Here is a 27,154-nt window from a genome sequence, read left to right on the forward strand (position 1 = left end):
CTGTCAAAGGCTTATCATCAACTTCCTCTCGACACTGCCTCCCGGCAGTTTCTGGTCCTTAACACGGCTTTCGGCCTCTATCAATACCAACAATTGCCATTCGGGGTTGCCAGTGCCCCTGCTCTCTTCCAGCAATTCTTGGAACAATTATTGCTCACTGTCCCTGGGTGTATAAATTACCAGGATGACATTGTTGCCACTGGCTCCACTACTGACGAACATCTTCAAAATCTCCGTACACTTTCTCATGTCTTACAGACTGCCGGTCTCAAGTGTAATCTTCAGAAATCAAAATTTTATCACGTGCTTGGGGTTTCAACTCTCTCGGGATGGTATTCATCCGCTTCAGCAAACTGTCGCTGCGATCAATGCCCTTCCTCGCCCTACATCTGTTAAGGAACTGCAGGCCTTCTTGGGGAAAATAGCATACTATCACAAGTTTTTACCGTCTGCGGCTTCAGTGGCTCAGTCGTTGCTTTGCCTGTTGCATAAAAACGTGCCTTTTCACTGGTCCGCGTCATGCGATGCGGCTTTCCAGAAATTGAAGACTATGCTGAAACAGGCCCCGTGCCTGGCTACTTATCGACCTGGCCAACATCTTGTTCTTGCCACGGACGCCTCTCAATACGGGGTCGGTGCAGTCCTTGCGCACAGTTTTTCTGGCGGGTCTGAACAACCCATTGCTTATGCCTACAAAACGCTCATGGATGCCCAACAAAAGTATTCTCAAATTGAAAATGAAGCTTTGGCTATTATTTATGCTCTTCATAAGTTTGGTGTTTTTCTCTATGGATGCAAGTTTCATCTTGTTACGGATCACAAACCACTTGTTCCCTTGTTTCATCCATCAACGTCACTTCCTGACAAGGCTGCACACCGCCTCCAGCGTTGGGCTCTTTACTTGTCTCGTTTCAATTATGAGATTATTTCCGGCCGATGGCTCAACATGTGAATGCTGATGCACTGTCTTGCCTTCCCATGGGTCCTGATCTGGCATTCGACAGGGACGAACTTTTGTGTTTCCACCTGGATGTTGCCGAGCAGCAGGTTGTGGACGGGTTCTCCACCACCGGGGACCGCCTGGCGGCTGCTACGGGTTCTGACCCTACACTCTCCCGGGTTTTACGCTGTATTCAGAAGGGTTGGCCAGATCGTCCATCCACTAAGACTTCCCATCCGTTGTGGAACTACTATGCTTTGCGTTACTGCCTCACGGCTAGGGATGGTGTTATCCTTCTTTCCACTGACAATGCTTCGCCACGTGTTGTGGTACCTGCGTCTTTGCGTGCTTTGGTCTTGCGCCTCCTTCACTAAGGGCACTGGGGTGTCTCTCGCACAAAATCTCTGGCGCGCCGTCATGTGTACTGGCCCGGCATCGACTCTGAAATCGCACAAATGGTCGCTGCCTGCGGCCCTTGTGCGTCACAGGCCGCCGCCCTGAAGTCATCTTCGTCACCGTGGCCTTCGCCTGAGAAGCCCTGGGAGCGTATTCATGCTGACTTCAGGGGATCTTTGTTAGGTACTTATTGGCTTCTCATTATTGACACTTATTCTAACTTTCCTTTCATTGTCCGTTGTACGCTGCCTACCACCGCGGCAACCACCAATGCTCTAGCTCGCATTTTCTCTTTGGAAGGCCTTCCCTCTACTCTTGTTACTGATAATGGTCCACAATTTGCCTCTTCCGATTTTGCGGATTTTTGTGCCCGTCACGGCGTCTTGCATGTCACGGCCCCTCCATTCCACCCACAGTCAAACGGTGAGGCTGAATGATGGGTCGCACATTTAAGGCTCAGATGAGGAAACTCCTGACTTCTTCTTCTGCTGATGATGCGCTTCTCCAATTTCTGGCTTCTTACCGTTTCACCCCCATGGGCAACCATAGCCCGGCTGAGCTCTTACATGGCCGACAGCCCCGCACACTACTTCATCTTCTGCAGCCTTCCACGTGACGGCCGCGGGTGCCTTTGCTTGACCGGTTCACCGCCGCCGACCCTGTACAGATACGGGGATACGACAGGCGGCCAAAATGGAGTCCTAGCCACATCTTACGACACCGTGGCCGACGCCTGTATGAAATCCAGATGGACGTGGGTGTTGCAGTGCGTCATTCGGACCAGCTTCGGCCTCGTGTGCCGCCAACGCATGTTCCGAATGCCACTATACCACCTTTGGCTCTACCTGACGCTCGGGATACTGGAATCTCTCATTACTCACAACACAGTCCTCTCACCATCATATCGGTGCCAGCACAAGAACTGACGCCACCAGGAGACATGCCCATGCAGGAACTAGATGACCATCATCTGTCGGAGCAACTCTACTCGCCTCCTTCTCCTACGGACGCGGATTCATCACCCATGCCTCCTGTTATAACAACAGGACTTGACACAATGAGCAGATTGGTGCACGGGGGGCCAGCAGATTCGACCCCCACGTCTCCTGTCATCTTGACCCGTTATCATCGGGGACACTTCCGTCCGTACGGGAAGCCTCCTCCTTGAGACTTTACGGCCAGTTAAACAACGCCTATGGACGTTAGCAATCTACAGGCCACCTCCATCAAGACCTGTGCAAAAAATTCAAAGGGGGGGAAAAGTGTTGTGACTCGCCGATCTTTCAAAGTGCCGCCGCGCAGTTACACACGCCCTCTACATGCGGCGCTGTCTGCCAGCCATGCAGCAGCAGTGCCACCTAAGCTGCCGGTAGACTTGGACTCGGTTATGATATGACTGTTAAAGTGTACACACGTCTTACTCTGTTTACTTGGTCTGTGACTTTCTTGTATTGCGTCTTCCTTGAAATATATTTGTTCAACTTGAAGTTATTACATAGACGTAACACAATTCAACTTTTGTATTAAGTCAGAAAGGTAACTTCAAAACTTCTAAAAAACTTATGCTATCAATTTCACTGACCATTTATCAGTATCCTGAAAATATGACAATAAATTCTGCCAAGTTACACAGGGAAAAAGTGACTTAACCTTATATCCTGTTGTAATATGTCGTCTGATGCAAAGCACAATGGGATTTGCTACTGAATCATGTCCTTTATGTTAATACTGAATAGCTTCTTTTAATAGCCTTCAAATAAAAGGTTCGATGATAATGTTTAACATGTAACGTCATAGTCATTCATAGTCATTATGAGAGTATTACTATGATGGAGGCAATAACTTTGTCGTGGCTGACGATTTGTACAAATTAAATAAAAAAATTATGAAAGCCAAAACAAAAATGAACAATGATCAGAACGGAAACCAAGTTCCACACATCCGCTTTTCTTTATTTTGTGTAAAAAAGCTCTCATCAACATGATAATTCAGACATTTTTCCCACCACTGGGGTCACCTCAGTCCTGTCAGTCACTAACTGCGCTTCAAAAATATGTACATGTGAACTAATATTGCACAGAAAACTGTTTCTGCTATTCAGTTTGAGCAACCTGCCACAAATCTCTTTTTCTCCCTCTTCCTACAGCCGCTGCGTAACCTCATCCTAGCACCTACATATCTGTATCTTCCATTTAATATTTCATACCATTCATTTTAATTTATACCGTGTACATTATTTAATTGGTTTGAGCTACTATTCCAGAACGTATTCTTGTCTCATTTCACACTTCTTAGAATTCTGGTTCATATGCATGTAGTAACATGACTTGCAGAAACATTTCAAAATACCTATCTCCACAGGTTGGTTTTAAAGACAAATCTCATAATTTCAATTATGTTTTGAATACCATTCAACAATACCCATTCCTACACCAACCTTATTAGTACAGATATCTGAGCACAGCTGTTGATCTGTGAACAACATTTTTCTCCCAAAGAATAACACAAACTAATGCAAAATTTGAACAGTTTCTTGCTATCCATTGTTTAAAAAAACGGTCAGTATTACCAGATGTTCAATTTTAATTACGTGTTTTATTCTAATGAACTTTGCACTTCACCTGGAACTGGGAGCAATGCCTCAAAAACCACATGAAATCTGTGGTCCTTTCCAGTGTTGTAAAGATAAAATAATCACAAATTAGTTGGTTTACTTATATACACATACATTTTCATATACAATATGTATTGGACAATATAAAGTAAAAAAAAAATGGTCCGACAATCAGTACATTAAAAATAAATTCAACTTTTTCTTTCAGTAAGCACTTGTTCCATACTCAGTATAGTCACTGGGATAAAACTGATATCGCATAACAGTAATCATGTAGAAAAACCGCAACAACATGGAAGCACTCCCAAATTGCTTATCACAGATGAATGAACTTGCTTCATGTTTATGGACTGCAGCAAAATAACAAAACTGCACTTGGCGTTTGTGAAATTTTAACCACATTAACCAATGTCACCAGGATGTCCAATTCCTTCAAAGTACTTCACTGTTCAGTGATTTATCAGCTCATATATGCATCACCTTGGGTGTGCTGGAAACAGTAAAACAACGCAAATAATGATTCGTATGTTCTTTGATTTAGGGATATTCATATTTCTTAATACACAGAAATATAATTAATGAACAAACTAAATTATCTGTAAAACAATTACATGCATTTACTGTGAACTTCCTACAGTTAGGTTCTGAGCTTCTTAAAATTGCACTGAGCACAGAAATCTATTAGAACCATTTTCAGAATGATGGTTAAAGTTCTACTTGAATCAAATGATAAATAAATGGACTAATAAATAATAATTACCATATTCTAATATAACAAGACAAATAATAAACTTTTGACAAAATAATTTAATTGGATAGATAAAAAATCTATTCACCAAGCAGCAGCAGCAGAACGCACACATAAAAGAATAATTACAACTGTCTTTTTTGTATGTGTTCTGCCACTGCTTGGTGAGTAGATATTTTATCTATTCAATTAAATTAATTACCATCTTCTGTTACATATTGATTATGTGCTTAATTAGTGCACAAATAGCACAAAGTCAATATATCACTAACTGGCTAAAGTGATGTTGAGTCACAAACAATACATTTCAATTTCATGTAAACACAATAGCAATTCCAATTATAAATTTTCTTACCCCACTCAGAAAACCATTAATGTTTTATTAATTTAAAAGTAGAGAAAACAAGAGCAAGATGAGTTTTAGACCGCTGTTTGTGGAATCTATGTCGATTGACAGAGAGGAGATATCTTGGTCTTCAAAAAGGTTCCCCATATAGCAACAGTTGATGATAGGTCACTGGACCAACTAAATGCTGCTTTTGATTGGAAGAAGCCACAGGCAGATGTGCACAGCTAAAGGCCTGCTGCTACTGCTGGTCAGTGGCTGGAATGAGCTCGCAGGTTCCACATTCCTATCCCATGCATCCGCTGCCTGATCTTCTTACCCATCAGCCACACTTCCCCAACTCTCCCTCCCGCTCCCTGCCTCCTTTCACCCCTCATTTACTGCACTTTACAAAACCCCTTATCCCAGTCAATCTGCAGTGTTGGCATAATTTAGTCTGCTAGAACAATTTTGCAGTACAGGTTTGTGTGTGTGTGTGTGTGTGTGTGTGTGTGTGTGTGTGTGTACTCAGTGAGTTGTTATCTTTAATCTTTAAATCATTTATACTCCACCAAGGACTTTCTATTACTATTATTTACACAATACTCTTGTTACTTATTGAAACTCCAAGCCCTCACCCCAAGAGATTAATACCTAAAGTTAACACTACTCTGATGTTCTGCAATTTGTTTCTTTTTCAGATTTTCTCAGTGCGATTGATTAATAGTGTGATTCTGTGGGTTTTGACAAGCCATTGTTTCTATTTTACGTACAATAATTCGATGACTGGTACGGCCATCTTTTTCAGGTGCTGCATGTTTTGCTATTACATGCACTCGCTGGCTGACTCCGATGACTCTGGTAACTATTCTTTGTCTCATGCTGCTATTTATAGCCAAGTTTGATTCCTGACATACATTACACTCTTTGATGCACTTTTCTTCTTCAGAACTCACACTGATATTCTACGAAATACATATTCTACCATTGTTTTCAAACTCTGCTGGATGCGATGGTTGGCGAGATTTTAATAAATAGACTGCCGGGCCTCAAGCATTATTTAAACTGAAACTACCATTCCCATTTATTAGGTTTTCTGACACCCGCCTTGCATATAATCATGAAACAAAATACAATGAGACTAGTATCATGATGCAAACACCTCGTTTCTGAGACAGCATAACTAAGGAGTCTGTTGAAATAAAGATGACAGAAAACCTAATAAACAAGGACAGTGATTTGACTCTAAATAATGCTTGGCAACCAGCACTCAGTTTATCAAAATCTCGTCAGCCATCACATGCAGCACATTTGGCAGATGCTGAGAAAATGTGCATTTCACAGAATGTCAGTGCGAGCTCTAAAACCCACAAGAGTATCAAAGGGCATAGTAGGCATCAGGAACAGAACTCTGCTATAAATAGCGGTGTGAGACCAAGAATAGTTCACAGTCTGGTTGGAGTCTAGGCAGTGAGAACATGTAACAGCAAAACTCACAGCATCTTAAGAAGAAGAGTCGATCATCTTATTATTGTGCATAAATGGAAGCAACATCTCCACAGAACACACAGATGCACACTATTAATCTGTTTCCTGCTACACCTATAGCAGAAATTTGTAAAACATTACTTAAGATTCCAAACAATAGAAACTCCAGGTTCAAATTTCAACAATATTAGAAAAGTATACACCGCTACTCCCTGCAAAGATGACCCACTGAGTTGCAGACAGGCATAATGGAAAAACTGTTACACATTACAACTTTTGGCCAACGCCTTCTTCGAAAGAGGAAACACACACGCATTCACGCTAGCATGCACACCCTGGAGTGGGGCAGGGAAGGGGGAAGAGATAGCAGGGCACAAGTGTGGGTGAGGTTAGAGAATAGTGCTGCCTGGTGGAGCATGCAGGGGCTAGATGGCAGCAGCCTGACAAGACTACCATGTGCAGGAGGTGGTGTGTTTGTGTGTGTGTGGGGGGGGGGGGGGGGGGGGGGGGGAATCTGGGAGGGGGGAGTGGAAAAGGAGAGGAGAAGAGAAGGGGAATGGATGGGCGCATGCATTTGTGGAGGGCACCCCCTGCCAATGTAGCCGCCTGTCCATACCCCTCCCCCCTTCCTTTCTTGTCTCCTTTCTCCCCCCCCCCCCCCCCCCCCCCCCCAAATTGACACGACAGTGTTGTCAGGTCACTATCTTCTCCCTGTGCACCCCACCAGACAGAGCACCTTCCCCACCCCCGCCCCCTTCTACATCCACCACTTTCCCGTCCCATTCTAGATTGCTATACAAATGACAATCGCATTCCAGTCAGACATGCCAGAGATAGTGGTCACTTATGCACGATGTGCACTTGCTTTGTGTGTGTGTGTGTGTGTGTGTGTGTGTGTGTGTGTGTGTGGGTGTGTGTTTCCGCTGCTGAAGGAGGCTTTGGCCAAAAGTTATAATGTGTAACAGTCTTTCTGTTGTGCCTGTCTGCAACTCAATGGCTCATCTTTACAGTGAGTAGCAATCTATTTTTTCTCCTAATACTGCTAATTTTCGAAAGATTCTTTTTGATATTAAAACAGCCTTTCAGTCACATTTTTTTCTGTATGCTAACTGAATAAAAATGTATAGATTTACTAGTTAGCACATCTTGAAAGTTGCCTTCATGTGTTGATTCTTGAACAAACTGCTCGAGATAAGTAAAAAAAAAAAAATAAAAACCATTTATAACATTTACGCAAGATTCTCTGCCTTGGCACCTATTTTATTTCCACGAGTCTTCAATTTACAGCTGTCAACTTTAAATCTACCTCTGCTGCCATAGATTAGTCAAGAGCTTTATGGAAGGTATTCTCCAAATTTTCTCTGAATTCTTCTGCCACTAAAGCTCATGAGGCAAGTGGTCTATAAAAGCATTTGATTATCATGTTTTACTCACCTTTGATGGTTACTTCCACCCAGACTTGTTTTGCTTCAGAATTTGTAATATCGTTGTGAGATACTACCCACTCCTTTATAGCAATAAATATGCCACCACTATTGATGATATATATTCCATCGAAACTGCACAAAAGAATAAAGGGGTCATTTTTTTTTGAAACCCCATCATTATTACCTGTTGTGACATAGGAGTATGAAATATGGATAACAGGTGCCTACGATCTTCCAGTGTAATGGTCCAAAACTGTGGAGCCCTCCAACATAATTATCAGGCTTGGGGACACATCATATGGCATGGTGTTGACACATGCGAAAAAAAGGCCAAAGCTCTGAAGTTCATGTCAAGTGTAAGGTGGGTTAATGATGTCAGATTGGCACCAAATTTCACAACAATTCTGCCAAATGCCACTGTGGAAATGTCACATGATTGGAAGGTCATCATCCTCCCATCCCCATCCAACCACAACTAAATCCTTCTCTTGACACCTCTGTCAGAGCCGCAGTGCCCAGAGTCGAATCATGCAGTTTACTTATGAGTGGCTAAAGAAAACATTTCACACACACACACCAGTGCTTAGAAGTGACACAAGAAAGGCCTCAGAAGGTCACGTAAAGGACATCGATGAAACCACCCCTCCCCTTGGAGTGTCAATTTATACACATTTCGCAGTCAAAAACGATAGTCTGCAGTATGATATGCAAGAGAATGTCGTTCTTCACAACCCTTGACATTGCTGACATCCACCAGATAATTAAACCCGCCTCTACAGACACTGTCGGGCTGCAACCCCTCCAGAATGTGATCAGACCCGCTTTAGAGTGCAACATAAACACAGTTTTTGCTCTGGTATACAGGGTGGTACCACTAGAGACCATTCACAACCATTTGACAAATTTTAATAATCTAAAGCAGTAAAGTGTTGTTTACGCTTTTTCAGCCCTCCTCTATTGCAAGCGCTGTGATGTGACACTGAAATAAAATGGCAAAGGGTCCCTCTAAGACCTCACAGTTCGATAACATGATCGGTGACAACCACCCACCATTGTTGTGCACTTAAAAAATGTACTTATACAGTGACAAACCCTGACTGATTCAAAGGCACCTGTGTGCAGGCTCCCCCTTTGACACTCCTCAGGTTCCGCATGCAAGCAAGCAGCAGCTAGAGCAGCACCGTAGTGCCATTCAGCTAAAGGGTGTCGATGGGAGTCTGCCGATGGTACCAGCTGCATTGCTGAACTGGGGGTCTTAGGGTACCCTCTGCCATTTTACTCATGCACATGTCAATGTCACACCACCTCATGATGATCCCACGGAAGGACGCAAAACAAGAAGGCTGATAAAGCATAAATACCCTTTGCTACTCCAAATCAAGTTCAAATTTTGTCGAATGGTTTTGAATGGTCCCTACTGGTTCCACACTGTATACTAAAACTATGGTCACATTAAACTCCAAAATAGTCAGATTACTTTAAAGGGGTTGCAGCCCCACAATGTCCTTAGTGAAGGGTTGAATCTTCTGTGGAATGTCTGCAGGGTAAAAGATTGTCAAGAACGTCACTCTGCTGCACATTGCACTGGAAACTGTCATTTTTGACTGCAAAATGTATGTAAATGAATGCTACAAAGGAAGGGGTTGTTTTGTTGGCACCCTTTTGCCACCACCTGTGGTCTTTTCATGTCAATTCTGAACAGCAGTGTGTGTGAAATGTTTTCCTCCACGACCTATAAAGAAATGCACAATTTCAATGCTGAGTGTTGCGATTCTGACTTCCATCACAGTGGCATCAAGAGAAAGGGTGAGATGGGGTTAAGGGCTGGTATGAGGAGCTTCCCATCACATGACACATCATGGCAGTGTTGAGCAAAATTGTGTGAAATTTGGTGAGAATATGACATCATTTACCCACCTTAAATCCCACATGATTTTTTTTTTTTGCATGTATTGGTACCTTGCTGTTTGAAGTGTTACCAAGGCCTATAGTGATGACACACGACGTCACACTTTTGCACCATCATGGAAGAAGGTTGTATGCACCTTTGAGCCCAAACTTCAAACTTCTGCATCGCAAAAGGGGAAATGATGGCGTCACCCTTTAATTCTTTGGCACAGTGTAGTTTCGGCCAGCTTTCTGTTCTTAGTACATAGTGGGCTTTATTACCATCAAGAAGAGAGGCTAATCAGGGTACTTCCATCATGCACACTCCTCCTGCAGTTATATAGTAGTACATTCATATTTTCTTTTTTGCTTTGGTATGACAAACATTTTCCCCTGTGATTAAAGTGGCCGACTATGATAAGCAATTCATCGTCAAATCTTCAGAGGGGATCCTCTAGCCTAAAGCTCTCCCATTTCCCAGCCACACATATTACATATTCTACTGCTCCAACAGCTACTTTTTGTGGTGTAATGATGTGTGACCTATGAGGGAGCTCCGTCAATTCTCTAGTCCATAGCAGAGGTAAACAAATCTGCATCCAAAACTGTCGCAGAATTGTCTGAGTCTGTTACTGAAGCACTTGAGTACAAACCGTAGAACCAAGATTGATTCTGGAAACAACATTGCAAATCGTGAGCAATGGTTCCACCTCTCCATCCAAGTAAGGACAGCCGTTTTGACCAACTCTGCCAGCCCTCTAAATAAATGTGAATGACCTCTGGACCCAGGCAACAGGCATCATTTATGCTGAGATGGGCTACGTCCAGTTCATTCAATAACAGCAGGCAGAACCTCTTTCAAATCTCAGACAAGACCCATCAAAAAATACACCAAGTACAGATATTTTCCCACGGGGCTCCATTATTCGGCTAATGATGGAACTGTCAATGACTAGTACATCCACCCTATATGCTTATCTGGACCTTTTTGGTACTTTGACCATAATTCCAACTGATGCATTCTGAGCTGGCTGAGTTGTGCTGTCTTCAATGGATAGAACCTCATGTCCATTGCTAAGATGTAAAGGAACAGACATGTGGCCAATACCCACATCTGCCATCTGCCCAGGGATTTGTAAACTGGAACGTCCACTACCCTCTTTCAGGTGATGACTAATAAGCCAGCCACGCACACTGGAAGGTGCAGCAACATCAGGATCTCACAGGGATTCCAATGACATCACCACAGGTGCCCCAATATCACTGGAGCTCAGGGTAGCAGCCTGGAGTCTGTTGACTGTATTCAACACAGCTTTTAACTGTTTTAATTTTATCCATGAAGGTGATTTATTCAAAACTTGACCAGTTTTGGGGCTCTTATCCACTTTGAGATAAGTACATTCAGTTTCAAGTTGAATGTGTAAAGACAAAACTGAACATAACCACTTGAAGTGAAGTCAAGTTCTAAATACTGGGTGGTTATAATATAAAGGCAGCTACTCACAGTGATCCAGTGTTCACTTTAATTATTGTATGGCAGTGAAACTTGTTAAATATTCTAATGCGTTAATGACGAACCAATTTATGCTGAGAGGGTTTAAGTTTTAACCCCCAGGTGCAAATCTGGCATCGTGAACGGAAGAAAGACGCATAGAAATGTTTCCATATGTAATGGATTAGTAACAGGATGTGGGAAGGAAAGATCAAACAAGTGAGAAACTAATGTTGTGCAGTGCCAGTTTTGCACTTGGTGGCCAAAATAAGAGCTAATTCTTTTCCCAGTGTAAATAGATTCTGCATTCATGCATCAGAATATCTATCAATTTCGTTGCCATACAACAATTATACCCCACACTGGACCTCTGTGCATAGCTGCTCTTTAATTATACCCACCCTGTAAATCACATTCAAAAATGATTAGTAGTCAATTTTATTCAACGTTGTCAGTTTTAATTGTTTCGGGACACTTGCCAATTGCCCTTCAATCTGCACTCAACAAGCACAAGTTCCTATCCATTTAGTACTAAGTATAACTGTATAACAAACATGACAGTGGTTAGTAACCTGAGAAACTGAAAAACCAACTAGACACTACACAGAGACTGCTGCAATCAGAGATCAAATTGAACTACTAAGGTGTTGCAAGTGGTGCTTTATCAGGTGGATAATTCTGTAAGATCCATAAGCCTGTTTTAAAATAATACTATTGTATATAGGACAATAGCAAACAAGAAAACTGAGCGGAAAGTCAAGATGACCTGCTGCGAATTGGCTCTCAGTGCAGGGATTGTCATTTGACTCTCGACACACATAAATGTAACATATTTTGCATAAACAGATGGAAAGACACCCACTATGGTATGATTACACTAAGGGCAATCAATCACTTGAAATAGTAACAATGATAAAATAAAAAATTTGAACATAGCTGCTGTTTAACAATGGAGAATGTGAATGATTTGAGAAAATCAGTCAACGAGTTGCAACTATAAAGGCTAACAACCCTTGACCACAGTTTAAACAATTGTAAAATTGTCTTCTTCAGAAGTACATTGACACGTCGTCATTGCCAATATATAATTTTTACGTGTTCATATAAAAGACAGTTTTACAGTAGTTTCACTCCTGGTCAAGGGTTGTTAATAGACCTTTATATTTACAACTAGTTGGCTGATTTCCTCAGATGATAAAATATCAAGCAATAATCTTGTGGGACAATCTGAGCAAAAGAACTACTTCTAGGATTGCTAGAGTGATATTTACAAGAATCCTAAGGAAATGTAATTCACCCACAATAGTAATACTGATCCCGAGAAGAACAGTGCATTTCATCACGGGTTCATCTGGTAAGAGGGAGAACTTCACAGAAATGTCTATCAAACTCTATTGGCAAAGGCTAAAACCGGGGCGCTGTGCATCACAGATAGTTTAAACTGTCAAAATTCAGAATGTGCAGTTCAAAGAGAGTCAGCCAATGTATTATATACTTTCACATGCTTTATAATAAACACAGTAACACCACAGAAAATGAATCTATCATGGATGTAACTAAAGTATATCCTACTGCACACTTTAAGAGTCTACATCTACATAACTACTCAGTAAAGATGCTGTAACTTACCAAACGAAAGCATTGGTATGTTGATAGCAGACAATAAAAAACACACACACACAAATTTCAAGCTTTCGCAACCCAAGGTTGCTTCATCAGGAAAGAGGTAAGGATAAAGCAACCTTGGGTTGCGAAAGCTTGAAATCTGTGTGTGTGTTTGTGTGCTTTTTATTGTCTCCTATCAACATACCAACGCTTTTGTTTGGTAAGTTACAGCATCTTTGTTTTTAGATATATTTTTCCCACATGGAATGTTTCCCTCTATTATATTCATAACTACTCAGTAATTTACACTTAAGAGCTTGACAGAGGGGTGTATCAAACCGTTTTCGGATTATTTCTCTACCATTCAACTCTCTATCAGCATATGGGAAAAATTAACACTTAAATCTTTCCATGTGAGCTCTGATTGCTCGTTTTATTGCAATGATCATTTCTCCCTATGTAGTGGGTGTCAACAAAATATATTTGCATTCAAAGGAGAAAGCTGGTGATCGAAATTTCATGAAAAGATCTCATCACATGGAAAAATGCCTTTGTTTTAACAACTGCCACATCAACGCACATACCATATCTGTGCCACTCTCTCCCTGTTTCATGATAATATAAACGTAAGGATACCATACCCTGGAGCAATACTTCAGAAAAGGATGGGCAACAAAGGTATAGGCAGTCTCTTTAGCAGATCTGATGCATCTTCTAAGTTTTCTGCCAATAAAAAGCAGTCTTTGGTTCCCGCTTTCCATGTGATCATTCCCATTTAAGTTGTTCATAATTGTAATCCCTAAACATTCAGTTGAATTTGCAATCTAGTAGAATATGTAAGTGGATGTACATGTATAGAATATAAATGCAGGCCTCATCAAATTTTGAAGGACAGCCTTTTGTACAAATTACTGAGAGATTCACTAAATGCAAATGATTATGACAATGTTCCAGTGATCAGGGAACAACAGGAGGATGAGCTAGTCCATGAGGAATATCAAACATATTACAGGCCTGACTCACCATGGAGTTGCTCCCTGATCCATCAGTGGTGACTAACCGGCCTCTAGACACAGGCTGGTTCTAAAAACCCCTAATTAATTTGCAGAGAACTGCATTACTTATCTTCATGATGACCTATTCGATTCACTCATCATGAAAATATAATCATGCTAGGACCATACAAAATATAAATATATAAAGGAAGTGATCGATCAACTCGTCTTGTCTTATGCATTTTAAAATTCTGAATGCTTTGAGGGACCTTGCTTTCAGGGCCTTCAGGTGTGTGACAATCAAATAAGTTTATCACTGAAAATAAGGCAAACTGAAAGGAACTAATGAGCCATCTGGGTTCTAAGATTCAGACAAACCTGTGGTTAACCATCTGCTCCAAGGGCCCTCACCCACAGCTACTGCCTGCACATATACAGTTTTCATGGATTGGAAAATCATCTTCTTGATATTTGTAACTTCATACATAATTAGGATTTATTTAGAATTTCCCAGAAGGTTATGCATCATATGAACTGGTGATAGGTCACATACTGCTGACAGTGGTAAGTCCAGCTTCCTCACTGTGAAAATATTATGTAGACTTCATCAGTGGTGGAAGTGAAGTCCCAATTCCTGGCTGTGATGCAAGTGCAATGTCTATTGTGCAGGTCCAATGAAGTGTATTTTTCTTTACACAATTAATGGGGTAACCACCACATTTCTGAGAAATACTCATGATGTTCTCTCATATAATCAATGATTTAGTGGAACATTTTACAGAGTTTGCAAATTACTGTGATGATAACATCGAATCATCTTTTGCTTGACAACCAAATGGCTGTGAGATTCTCAATGGTTAGTGATACACAAACATCTGCAAAGTGTGCATGCTTCTCCGGGTTGCAAAGTGGTAAGCCTTATCTGAGAACAACTTGGATTGTTCTGGTGCTGTGACCCACTGTCTCATTGTTCAGATATCTGCTGAATACACAATGTTCAGTCAATAAAGGGGTCACGAGATCACCTGGCTCTATATCTCTCCTGTTTCCAGCCCATTCTGTGTAGCTGCTTCCACATTCAAGTGTACATCCCCCCTTCACCTGAGATTACTTTTTTAATTCCATCTTAGCTACCAGATGGAGTCTCTAATTTGTTCTCCTACTATGACTCCCCCCAACTTTCCCCTGCACTCCCAATTTTATATTCAACATTCCTCTAACCTACTCCTGCAAGCATCTGCAGCGTCTGCAAAAGCATGATCTTTGCTAACCCCCTCCAGATCTCTTGTTTTCTCTACCAACTGAGATCCCTTCCATTACTACACTATCCAGCCACAGCCAAGATCCCTAATTGTCTTAATGGTGTAATGAAAGAGAGAGAGTGTGTGTGTGTGTGTGTGTGTGTGTGTGTGTGTGTGTGTGTGTGTGTTTGAAGAAGTATTTTAATCAAAAATTAAGCAATAATATAATACATCCTTCCAAGGAAGAAAGAATAAAAGAGAGAACGAACCCGCCCCCGAAAAATTTTCTTAAGTGAACTGGTGAAAACTGCTTGGCATCCTCACCAGACAGCAATGGGCAAATGGAATGATTCCAGGTTCTGGCAGATGGTGAGATTGATATGGCCATCATACATTGTTTTCGAGGAGTTAGGCACTTGGTTGATGGGTCTTGCTCTAGCACAGGAACGGCCTCTGGTCTAATATCCACAACAAAGTGGCCAGCATACCAAGCCACATAGTCAGATCACCATCTATGAAACTTTCAGCTATGCACCATATACATTCTCACTACATCAAGCCCTACTGCGTTTCTGGCTTTCTCTTGGTCTACAATTATTCTCTTATTCTAAGGCTCATTAGAACCCTGGCTTCACTTTGAAGTTATATGTCAGCTCGCAAACAGTTCAAAACATTGCTTGTTCTTGAAAACCTTCCCTGAAGTGACTTGTGATAGATACCCATAGAGCTGCCCCTTTCAGTCACTCATAAATAACGAACTTGCTACGGAAGCGTGTTGTGGGATAGTAAAAAATTACTAATATATTTATGACTCCAAATATACATTTGTTCCCTTGATGCAATGTACTGCAAACAATGTTGTACTGCAATTTGCTGTTGATATTTGCTGCCACTTTTTTAATATGTATACCATGCATTCTGAAAGTTCTATGAATCATTCAGTTCCCATTCACTGTTATTCTTCCGAGAATGATGTGCAATAGAGGCAGCCAAGCTAACTTATTGTTGCAAGTTTCTACAATGTGGAACTATTAGAAACTCTGAAGGAGCTCTGTTGTTATGTGACATGTAGTTGTCAGTCACTGCCAGAAATGGAATTAAAATATGTAAGGATAACTGTACAGAGATTACTGTAAATTTAAATGGAGGTTCATCTGTGAACTAGTACCTCAACTGATTGGATCTGCCATTTTGGGTTACCCTCCACTGTCAGAGCCTTCACTGCCTCAGTAACCAGAAATTTGAACAACACTGTGTTGGAGATAAAACTCTTGCTACTGGAGAGAAAAGAATGATTTAAGCAGAGGCTGGTTACATCTACTGAGCAAACTGTAAGCATCCTCTTGGGTTCAGAACTTACATGATTTTTTTTGTCTGCAGAGTCTGTGGTCAGAAGATACAATACTGTTTAGCCTGAGAACAGAAGGTTATGTATTTAGAGTGGTCAAAAGAGCTGGACAGGTGGCACAAATTTTATCCAACGACAGGACAGTAATCATTCACATCAATGTTCCTTACTGATGTTTGTCCAATAGAAGTGTAGCACAAAGACTGAGGGTAGGCCTATACAGAAATCTGTTTTATACAACAGACTGTCCTGATAGAAACAAAATAGCTGTTGATAACATGGATATTCCTCATGGGTGTTTGTCCAAACAAAATGAAGTACAAAGATTATGGGTAAAATAAAACAACGGAAAATCCAGGATGGAATAATGACAATATTATGAATAGACTGATACCCAGTAAATGGCGGATATGTTGAGTTGCTCACAGTCTAGCCTCAGCAGGCAGACACAGTGATCATTTGTGTGTGAGCTGTTTTTGGCATGAATGTGTGTGTGTGTATGTTATCTAATTCAGAAGAAGGGCTTTTGGCTGAAAGCTTACTTTTTTAGTAGTCTTTTTGTTGTTTCTGTCTGCAACTCAACATCTCCACTATATGATGATTAGCAATCTATTCTTTTCATTATATTGTCTTTGGTTAGGCATATAAAGTAACTTGTGTTACAAAACAGACTGCCCTGACAGCGACAAAACAGTAGCCACTGTTCCTGTATAGAAAAATGCACACAATAAGGGAAAGGCAACCACTCACCTATAGCACACCTTTATCATCATGCAAACCTGGCTAAAACAATACGTGACAGCCTCTACTTCATTCACAAAATCCTTTTATTTTGTAACCACAGCTTCCTGAAAGCATCACTGCAATAAAAACTCTTTCCTTTCAACAGTTGGAACAGCATTCCCAGCACTATCTGAGGAATCAAAGTTCAAATGGCTCTGAGCACTATGGGACTTAACATCTACGGTCATCAGTTCCCTAGAACTTAGAACTACTTAAACCTAACTAACCTAAGGACAGCACACAGCACCCAGTCGTCACGAGGCAGGGAAAATCCCTGACCCCGCCGGGAATCGAACCCGGGAACCCGTGTATGGGGAGCGAGAATGCTACCGCACGACCACGAGCTGCGGACTATCTGAGGAATCTGTCCGAGCTACTCCTGTTTTATGCCTGCATGGACATGCCAAGAAAAAGCATAGCAGTCAGATTCAACCCCTCATAGCTCCCCTACCATGCTTTGCTGACTTACTTTACCTTACACATTTTCAAAAACTTCCTCCACTCTCCATGAGACATACAACTCCCGAAACACCCATCTGATAACACTATTGCCAATATTTCTGCGAAAACTCTGTCCTCTGCAGAAGTCTCTGCTCTTTCTAAATCCTCACCTGTAGCTCCATACCTACGTTCATCCATGCTGCTGGACTTGTAAAGGAACTTATCTCCTTTCCTTGTTCCCTGAAATGGAAATATTTCTTTGCCAACTCCTCCGCTCCCCACCTGACAACCGTCAACCCAAACCCCTATAAAGATTCTTATTTAAAACAGTTTCAACATCCCTCCAACTGTGGCCCTCTTCCTCTTCCACCCAGTTATCCCCTCATTATCTTTCTGGAATTCCTTATTTCTAACCTGGCTTCACCTTCCTTTCCTAAATCCCTCCCCACTGAGTTTGACACCACTTGTATGGAACACAAAGCTATCTGTAACCTAAACACCACTCCATGCATGATCACTCCTTCCACAGACAAAGGTTCCACTACAGTGGTCAAGAATCTTAGTGACTATGTGGCTCAGGATCTCTGACAACTTTTGGACACCTCTGCATAAAAGCTTACTATCAGGATCCCATCCCAGAAGTCCAACGTTATCTCCAGCTGCTCCTCTAGGCCTTAGGGGTAATCCAAAGCCTGACACCTCAATCCATCTCCCTCCTCACACCAGCAACTCCCCTATATTTCTACCTTTTATCTGCTCCACAAACCCAACCCCACACTCCCTACTGGTCATCCCACTGTGGCTGGATGTAATGCCCCCACAGAATGAACATCTCCCTTTGCTAACCAGCACCTCCAAATTACTGTCTGTAAGCTCTCATCCTACGTAAACTCTCCGCCATTCCTGTGCCATTACCACCACACTCCTTGTCAGTTACTGTGGATACGACATCCTTGTACAACATACCCAATGCCCACAGCCTTGTGGCAATGGAAAACTATCTTTCTCAATGTCCTCCTGCCCACCAGCTCTTTCCTAATTCTCCTAGCTAACCACACACCGAACCACAATTATTTCACTTTGGAAAGCCATATATACACACCTGGAGGAATACTTCCTATCCAGTCGACACCTAAACCCCTTGTTTGGTTCAGGTTCATTGATGACATTTTCATGATCTGCACTCACAGTTAGGACATTCTTTGCTTTTCCTTCCATAACCTCAACACCTACGGCCAAATACACTTCATCTGATCCTTCTTGACTCAATGAGCCACCTTCCTTGATGTCGATCTCCAGATCTCAGATGGCTCCATAAAGACGTCTGTTCATGTTGCACAGTGACCTGCAATGAGGGACATTCTACCCAAAACCTTACCCACATCAATCAAATTAATGTTCAGCCACCCACTCAACTTACAGAACATCCTTCCCCATCCCTATTACAATCCTGCACCCCATGGGTCACTCCTGTCCACTCCCTTGTGGCGCGTCCAGGTGCAAGACCTGTCCCATAAAACCACAGACCAATCACAGGCATTTTCTAGACAATAAAAGGAAGGCCACATGTGAAAGCAACCACGTTATATATCAGCTATGCTGCAATTATTGCACAGCATGCTATGTGGGCATGACAAGTAAACAACTGTCTACTCGCACGAATGGCCTCCACCAACCTGTAACAAACCTGGCAAACCACAAACTAGATCATCCAGTTACTGAAACATGCTGCATACCACAACACAAATTACTTCAACAGCTGCTTCACTACATGGGCCTTTGGACACTGCCTCCTAGCACAAGTTTCTGTGAACTACACAAGTGGGAACTGTCCCACCAGCATATCTTAGACTCTTTCTATCCCCCTGGCCTAAGCCTCTGCTTTGCCAATGCCTCACCTTACGTTTCCCCTTCTTCCTTCAGTTCACACTACTCCTTTTCCATCCATATCACGTACTGCCTTCTCCCACCACTCTTGTTACCTCCATGTGGGCTCTCTCTCTCTCTCTCTCTCCCTCATTCTATTCATCTCCACCTTCTCCCCCCTTCGCTTCCCCCTCCCTCTTTCACACTGTACTCTTCCATCTTGTTGAGTCACTTGTTGAAAGAGCTGCCTCTTTCCCGCTATTCCCTTCTTGCGTCATTTCCTAACCTAACCTAACCTTTCCCTTCCCCATTTCCTTCAGCCCAGGCAATTGATAATCATTAATCAGTCTCACAATGGCCACTGGGGTGTGCATTTAGATGTCTGTGTTGTTTGGGTGAATGTGTGTATATTGGCTAGAAAGAGAGCAAGAGCTCGAAAGCTAGTGTGAATAGTGTTTCCTTGTATGTGATTCTATGCTCCAGTCAGATCCAACCCCTCATAGCTCCCCGACCATGCCTTGCTGACTTACTCTACCTTACACACTTTCAAAAACTTCCTCCACCCTCCATGAAACATACAGTCATTCACGTGGAATGGCTCACTGATGTTTGTTCAATGGAAATAAGCACTAAGATTGTGCCTAGATGTATAATGTAATTTGTGTTACAGATTGCCTTGACACTTTAAATGGGAATTACACACAACATAATAGCATTAGAAAAGTGTAATTATTTCCATTTAATAACTGTAATCAACATATTAAAGCAATGATCAAAACAAGGGTTAGTTTGTAAACAATAGCACTTCATAACATATGTTCTTGCTCAGGGTAACATGATTTCCACTATCTCTGAAGTCTGAAACAACTCACAAAATGAGTTATTGGATGAACTACAGTTTAATAAGGAAGCCAAACCATGATGTTATTTGGTGTTTTCACAATTAATAGCCAAAGTCTAAGTTATATTATCTGCAAGAAGACGGGGATAAATCAACCAAATGATCAACTCAGAACCTTAGTATCATTAATCTGACACTTTACCATTTGATTTTCAAATGGCTGTAATCAGATACAGACCACATTATACATAAGTAATAACAGAACTAGCTATTTGTACCCATGATTTTGTATAAGAAATTGAAACTAGATTTTTTGTTACCTGCGGCCTCTGATCCAGTTCAGAAGCACAGTGGACGGACTTTGGACATCCCGAGCTGTAAAGAAAAGTGGTTAAATTAAACTTCTTTAGAGTGAATGAAATGTGCTGGAGTTAATGAAATATTATGTTTAACAATAAGGACTATGAAATGTAACTTCCCAAATAAACTGGATGAAAGCAATATAATTATTTCCAGCTACAGATTTCTTGAACACAGCACAAAACAATGACAGTGGATCTCAAACTATTGAATGTTGGGGTATTTATTGTATATTGTATATTGACTGAGGGAGGGGACAAGCAAAAAGCAAGTAACAAAAATAATAGCATAATTTCTGTCTACAAGTTTCTGATACGTCTTCTTTATTTTTACAGAATGTGAATATTACTTTCTGTATTATATGCAGTGCTGGCCCCTGCATATTTGGCCACCACACTCATAATGTGCTTCACGAGCCACATATGGTCCCTGCTTTAACACTGGAGGTTGTGAACATAAGTTTCGCTAGGCTGTTTACCGCCAAGTCTGCTGCAGTTGTCACAGCATCTGGGGGCAGAAGCTGCGCCAATACGTGGCATGCACATCACGGAAAATGATGCTGCAGTTGCAGACACTAATTTGAGTCAATGCAGTCACTTGTCCATGTGACACCGCATCTGCTTTCCTCTGCAGACAGGTACTCAGGTCATGGCATGGCCCCTCAACAGCAAGTTGCATTCCAGACCGACTGCCAGCTGCCAGAATTCTGCTCTGGCTCCAGATCGACTGTCAGTTGCTTTGAGTTTATGCTTCATATCACAATGCATGTCACTGCTGCAACCACCAGAAATGCTGTCTCACACCTTCACTGGCAATGTCAATCACTTGATGTCTGTCAGTCGCTCCTGAAAACTGCACCTGCGCCTTGACAGCTCACGAGCTCACAACTGTGAAATACAGTGCCACTGATCATCCTCTGCACTTCTCAGCTCTCCCCCATTACCAATAATCATGGACTTCGTCATAGTGGGCACCCACTACACATCACTTACATGGACTTTTAAGTTGTACCAAGTGTGGACTTCTGTCCCATAAAACTGTACCGAGTTTAGTTCATGCTTAATAAACAAAGAGCGGCTACACATCATGTGTATTCAGTCACTGCCTGTTACACCACTCGACCAAGGTTGTAACAAATGGTTCAAATGGCTCTGAGCACTATGGGACTTAACATCTGAGGTCATCAGTCTCCTACAACTTAGAACTACTTAAACCTAACTAACCTAAGGACATTACACACATCCATTCCCGAAGCAGGATTCGAACCTGTGACAGTAGCGGTCGCGCGGTTCCAGACTGAAGGGCCTAGAACCGCTCGGCCACAGCACCTGGCAAGGTTGTAACACTTTCTCACTAGATACGCTAATGGGAAATGAGAGGAAAAATATAAAGTATTCGCTTGAAAGAGTGCTAACTTTATCTGGCAAAATAATTTGTTCAACCACAGCATAAAAGCACATGAAATTCTATTAAATGCAACATTTCTGGTAACGAAAACTTACTTTTTATTGTTACAATTTTTACTTACATCTGCTTACGCACTGACTGCTGTATGTACCATCTACGCAAGATTGCTGTATGTACCATTCACGCAAAATCATACCTTTTTGCACAGGTACACATATCTCTCTCTCTCTCTCTCTCTCTCTCTCTCTCTCTCTCTCTCTCTCTCTGTGTGTGTGTGTGTGTGTGTGTGTGTGTGTGTGTTAAAAGTTATGTCAGTTATGTGTGACCCACACTACAACCGCAACAAACATCTACATCTACATCTTCACCTTCATAGTTACTCTGCAATTCACACTTAAGTGCCTGGCAGAGGGTTCATTGAACCCTTTTCATACTACTTCTCTACTATTCAACTCTCAAATGGCACGTGGGAAAAAGGAACACCTAAATCTTTCTGTTCGAGCTCCGATTTCAGTATGATGATCATTTCTCCCTATGTAGGTGGGTGTCAACAAACTATTTTCACATTCGGAAGAGAAAGTCGCTGATTGAAATTTCGTAAATAGATCTCAAAGCAAAAAAAAAACCGCCTTTATTTCAGTGACTGCCACCCCAACTCGCATATCATATCAGTGACACTCTCACCCCTATTGCATGATAACACAAAATAAGCTGCCCTTATTTGCACTTTTTCGATGTCCTCCATCAATCCTATCTGGTAAGGATCCCATAACGCGCAGCAATATTCTAGAGGAAGACGGACAAGTGTAATGTAGGCTGTCTATTTAGTGGGTTAGTCGCATCTTCTAAGTGTTCTGCCAACAAAGCACAGACTTTGTTTCACCTTCCTCACAATATTATCTACGTGGTCTTTCCAATTTAAGTTGCTTGTAACTGTAATTCCTAGGTATTTAGTCGAACTGACAGCCCTTAGATTTGTGCGATACCAAAAATTTATCAGATTTCATTAAGTACCCATGTGGATGACCTCGCACGTTACTTTGTTTAGTGCCAACTTCCACTTTTCGCACCATACAGAGTTTCTATCTAGATCATTTTGTAATCGGAATTGATCATCTGATGATTTTACTAGATGGTAGATTACAGCGTCATCTGTGAATAATCTAAGGGGGCTGCTCAGATTATCACCTCGATCATTTATGTAAATCAGGAACAGCAGAGGGCCTATGACACTACCTTGAGGAACGCCAGATATCACTTCTGTTCTACTCGATGATTTACCGTCTATCACTACGAACTGTGACCTCTCTGAGAGGAAATCACGAATCCAGTCACACAACAAAGATGATACTCCATATGCATGCAATCTGATTAATAGTCACTTGTGAGGAACGGTATCAAAAGCCTTATGGAAATCTAGGAATATGGAATTGATCTGAGATCCCTTGTCGACAGCACTCATTACTTCATGGGAATAAAGAGCTAGCTGTGTTGCACAATGCGGGTAAGCTACTACAAACAGCATAGTGAATGCATTATTGTGGCCAAGATAGACAAGAAGCCCATACCTACTACAGTAGTACAAGTTTATATGCCAACTAACTCTGCAGATGATGATGAAATTGATGAAACGTATGATGAGATAAAAGAAATTATACAGGTAGTGAAGGGAGACGAAAATTTAATAGTCATGGGTGACTGAAATTCGAGAGTAGGAAAAGGGAGAGAAGGAAACATAGTAGGTGAATATGGATTGTGTTGTTGTTGTGGTCCTCAATCCTGAGACTGGTTTGATGCAGCTCTCCATGCTACTCTATCCTGTGCTAGCTTCTTCATCTCCCAGTACCTACTGCAGCCTACATCCTTCTGAATCTGCTTAGTGTATTCGTCTCTTGGTCTCCCTCTACGATTTTTACCCTCCACGCTGCCCTCCAATACTAAATTGGTGACCCCTTGATGCCTCAGAACATGTCCTACCAACCGATCCCTTCTTCTGGTCAAGTTGTGCCACAAACTTCTCTTCTCCCCAATCCTATTCAATACTTCCCCATTAGTTATGTGATCTACCCATCTAATCTTCAGCATTCTTCTGTAGCACCACATTTCGAAAGCTTCTATTCTCTTCTTGTCTAAACTATTTATCATCCATGTTTCACTTCCATACATGGCTACACTCCATACAAATACTTTCAGAAACGACTTCCTGACACTTAAATCTATACTCGATGTTAACAAATTTCTCTTTTTCAGAAACGCTTTCCTTGCCATTGCCAGTCTACATTTTATATCCTCTCTACTTCGACCATCATCAGTTATTTTGCTCCCCAAATAGCAAAACTCCTTTACTACTTTAAGTGTCTCATTTCCTAATCTAATTCCCTCAGCATCACCCGACTTAATTCGGCTACATTCCATTATCCTCGTTTTGCTTTTGTTGATGTTCATCTTATATACTCCTCTCAAGACACCGTCCATTCCATTCAACTGCTCTTCCAAGTCCTTTGCTGTCACTGACAGAATTACAATGTCATCGGCGAACCTCAAAGTTTTTATTTCTTCTCCATGGATTTTAATACCTACTCCGAATTTTCTTTTGTTTCCTTTACTGCTTGCTCAATATACAGATTGAATAACATCGGGGACAGGCTACAACCCTGTCTTACTCCCTTCCCAACCATTGCTTCCCTTTCATGTCCCTCGACTCTTGTAACTGCCATCTGGTTTCTGTACAAATTGTAAATAGCCTTTCGCTCCCCGTATTTTACCCCCGCCACCTTTAGAATTTGAAAGAGAGTATTCCAGCCAACATTGTCAAAAGCTTTCTCTAAGTCTATAAATGCTAGAAACATAGGTTTGCCTTTCCTTAATCCTTCTTCTAAGATAAGTCGTACGGTCAGTATTGCCTCACGTGTTCCAGTATTTCTACGGAATCCAAACTGATCTTCCCCGAGGTCGGCTTCTACTAGTTTTTCCATTCGTCTATACAGAATTCGTGTTAGTATTTTGCAGCTGTGGCTTATTAAACTGATTGTTCGATAATTGTTCACATCTGTCAACACCTGCTTTCTTTGGGATTGGAATTATTATATTCTTCTTGAAGTCTGAGGGTATTTCGCCTGTGTCATACATCTTGCCAACCAGATGGTAGAGTTTTGTCAGGACTGGCTCTCCCAAGGCCGTCAGTAGTTCCAATGGAATGTTGTCTACTCCGGGGGCCTTGTTTCGACTCAGGTCTTTCAGTGCTCTGTCAAACTCCTCACGCAGTATCGTATCTCCCATTTCATCTTCATCTACATCCTCTTCCATTTCCATAATATTGTCCTCAAGTACATCGCCCTTGTATAGACCCTCTATATACTCCTTCCATCTTTCTGCTTTCCCTTCTTTGCTTAGAACTGGATTTCCATCTGAGCTCTTGATGTTCATACAAATGATTCTCCTGTCTCCAAAGGTCTCTTTAATTTTCCTGTAGGCAGTATCTATCTGACCCCTAGTGAGATAAGCCTCTGCATCCTTACATTTGTCCTCTAGCCATGCTTGCTTAGCCATTTTGCACTTCCTGTCGATCTCATTTTTGAGACGTTTGTATTCCTTTTTGCCTGCTTCATTTACTGCATTTTTATATTTTCTCCTTTCATCAATTAAATTCAATATTTCTTCTGTTACCCAAGGATTTCTACTAGCCCTCGTCTTTTTACCTACTTGATCCTCTGCTGCCTTCACTACTTCATCCCTCAAAGCTACTCATTCTTCTTCTACTGTATTTCTTTCCCCCATTCCTGTCAATTGTTCCCTTATGCTCTCCCTGAAACTCTGTACAACCTCTGGTTTAGTCACTTTATCCAGGTCCCATCTCCTTAAATTCTCACCTTTTTGCAGTTTCTTCAGTTTTAATCTACAGGTCATAACCAATAGATTGTGGACAGAGTCCACATCTGCCCCTGGAAATGTCTTACAATTTAAAACCTGGTTCCTAAATCTCTGTCTTACCATTATATAATCTATCTGATACCTTTTAGTATCTCCAGGGTTCTTCCATGTATACAACCTTCTTTTATGATTCTTGAACCAAGTGTTAGCTATGATTAAGTTATGCTCTGTGCAAAATTCTACCAGACGGCTTCCTTTTTCATTTCTTACCCCTCCATGAACCATGGACCCTGCCGTTGGTGGGGAGGCTTGCGTGCCTCAGCGATACAGATAGCTGTACCGTAGGTACAACCACAACGGAGGGGTATCTGTTGAGAGGCCAGACAAACGTGTGGTTCCTGAAGAGGGCCAGCAGCCTTTTCTGTAGTTGCAAGGGCAATAGTCTGGATGATTGACTGATCTGGCCTTGTAACAATAACCAAAACGGCCTTGCTGTGCTGGTACTGCGAACGGCTGAAAGCAAGGGGAAACTACAGCCGTAATTTTTCCCGAGGGCATGCAGCTTTACTGTATGATTAAATGATGATGGCGTCCTCTTGGGTAAAATATTCCAGAGGTAAAATAGTCCCCCATTCGGATCTCCAGGCAGGGACTACCCAAGTGTCGACCACCAGGGATGTCCAAATCCGAGGGTGCAGTGGCAACAGAGATCCCAGGTGATGCTATAGGTTCCAGAGTAAGAATGGCAATATAATTAAATGAATGGCGTTTTAATATGTGCTCAACTGGGCAGTATTACCTACATGAACAGTGCTTTGTCACTGCAACGTACTATTATCCAAACCATGTTATCATTTGTGTTACAGCTTTACACATACGAAGGAAGGATGGTTTGGGTTTATCACCCCACTGATGATTAAATCTTTAGAAACAGAGAAAATTCTTGAGTAGGACAAGGAAATAAATCCGAATTTGAATTGAATATGAGTCTGATGTCTTAACTACTGCATCATCTTGATTGATCTTACATAGAGACAAACTGTTTCACTGTTGTACAAGTTTTATTAGCAACCAAGCAAA

At 41.7% G+C, this 27,154-nt stretch overlaps 1 protein-coding gene across 2 annotated transcripts in view; it reads right to left on the bottom strand.

Moving 5' to 3' along the window:
• Nucleotides 1-3,267: 3,267 nt before the first annotated feature.
• The window catches only part of LOC124605205 (protein lava lamp-like), a 157,355-nt gene continuing 133,468 nt past the window's right edge, over nt 3,268-27,154 (bottom strand). For both annotated transcript variants that reach the window (XM_047136744.1, XM_047136743.1), the window contains exons 12-13: nt 20,758-20,812; nt 3,268-4,440 (exon numbers count right to left, since the gene is read on the bottom strand). In XM_047136744.1, coding sequence (XP_046992700.1) covers nt 4,416-4,440; nt 20,758-20,812 — 80 coding nt within the window. In that variant the 3' untranslated portion in view covers nt 3,268-4,415. The remainder of the gene's footprint in view (nt 4,441-20,757; nt 20,813-27,154) is intronic.

The sequence above is a fragment of the Schistocerca americana genome, chromosome 3 (assembly GCF_021461395.2).
Source record: "Schistocerca americana isolate TAMUIC-IGC-003095 chromosome 3, iqSchAmer2.1, whole genome shotgun sequence".
Taxonomy (NCBI): domain Eukaryota; kingdom Metazoa; phylum Arthropoda; class Insecta; order Orthoptera; family Acrididae; genus Schistocerca; species Schistocerca americana.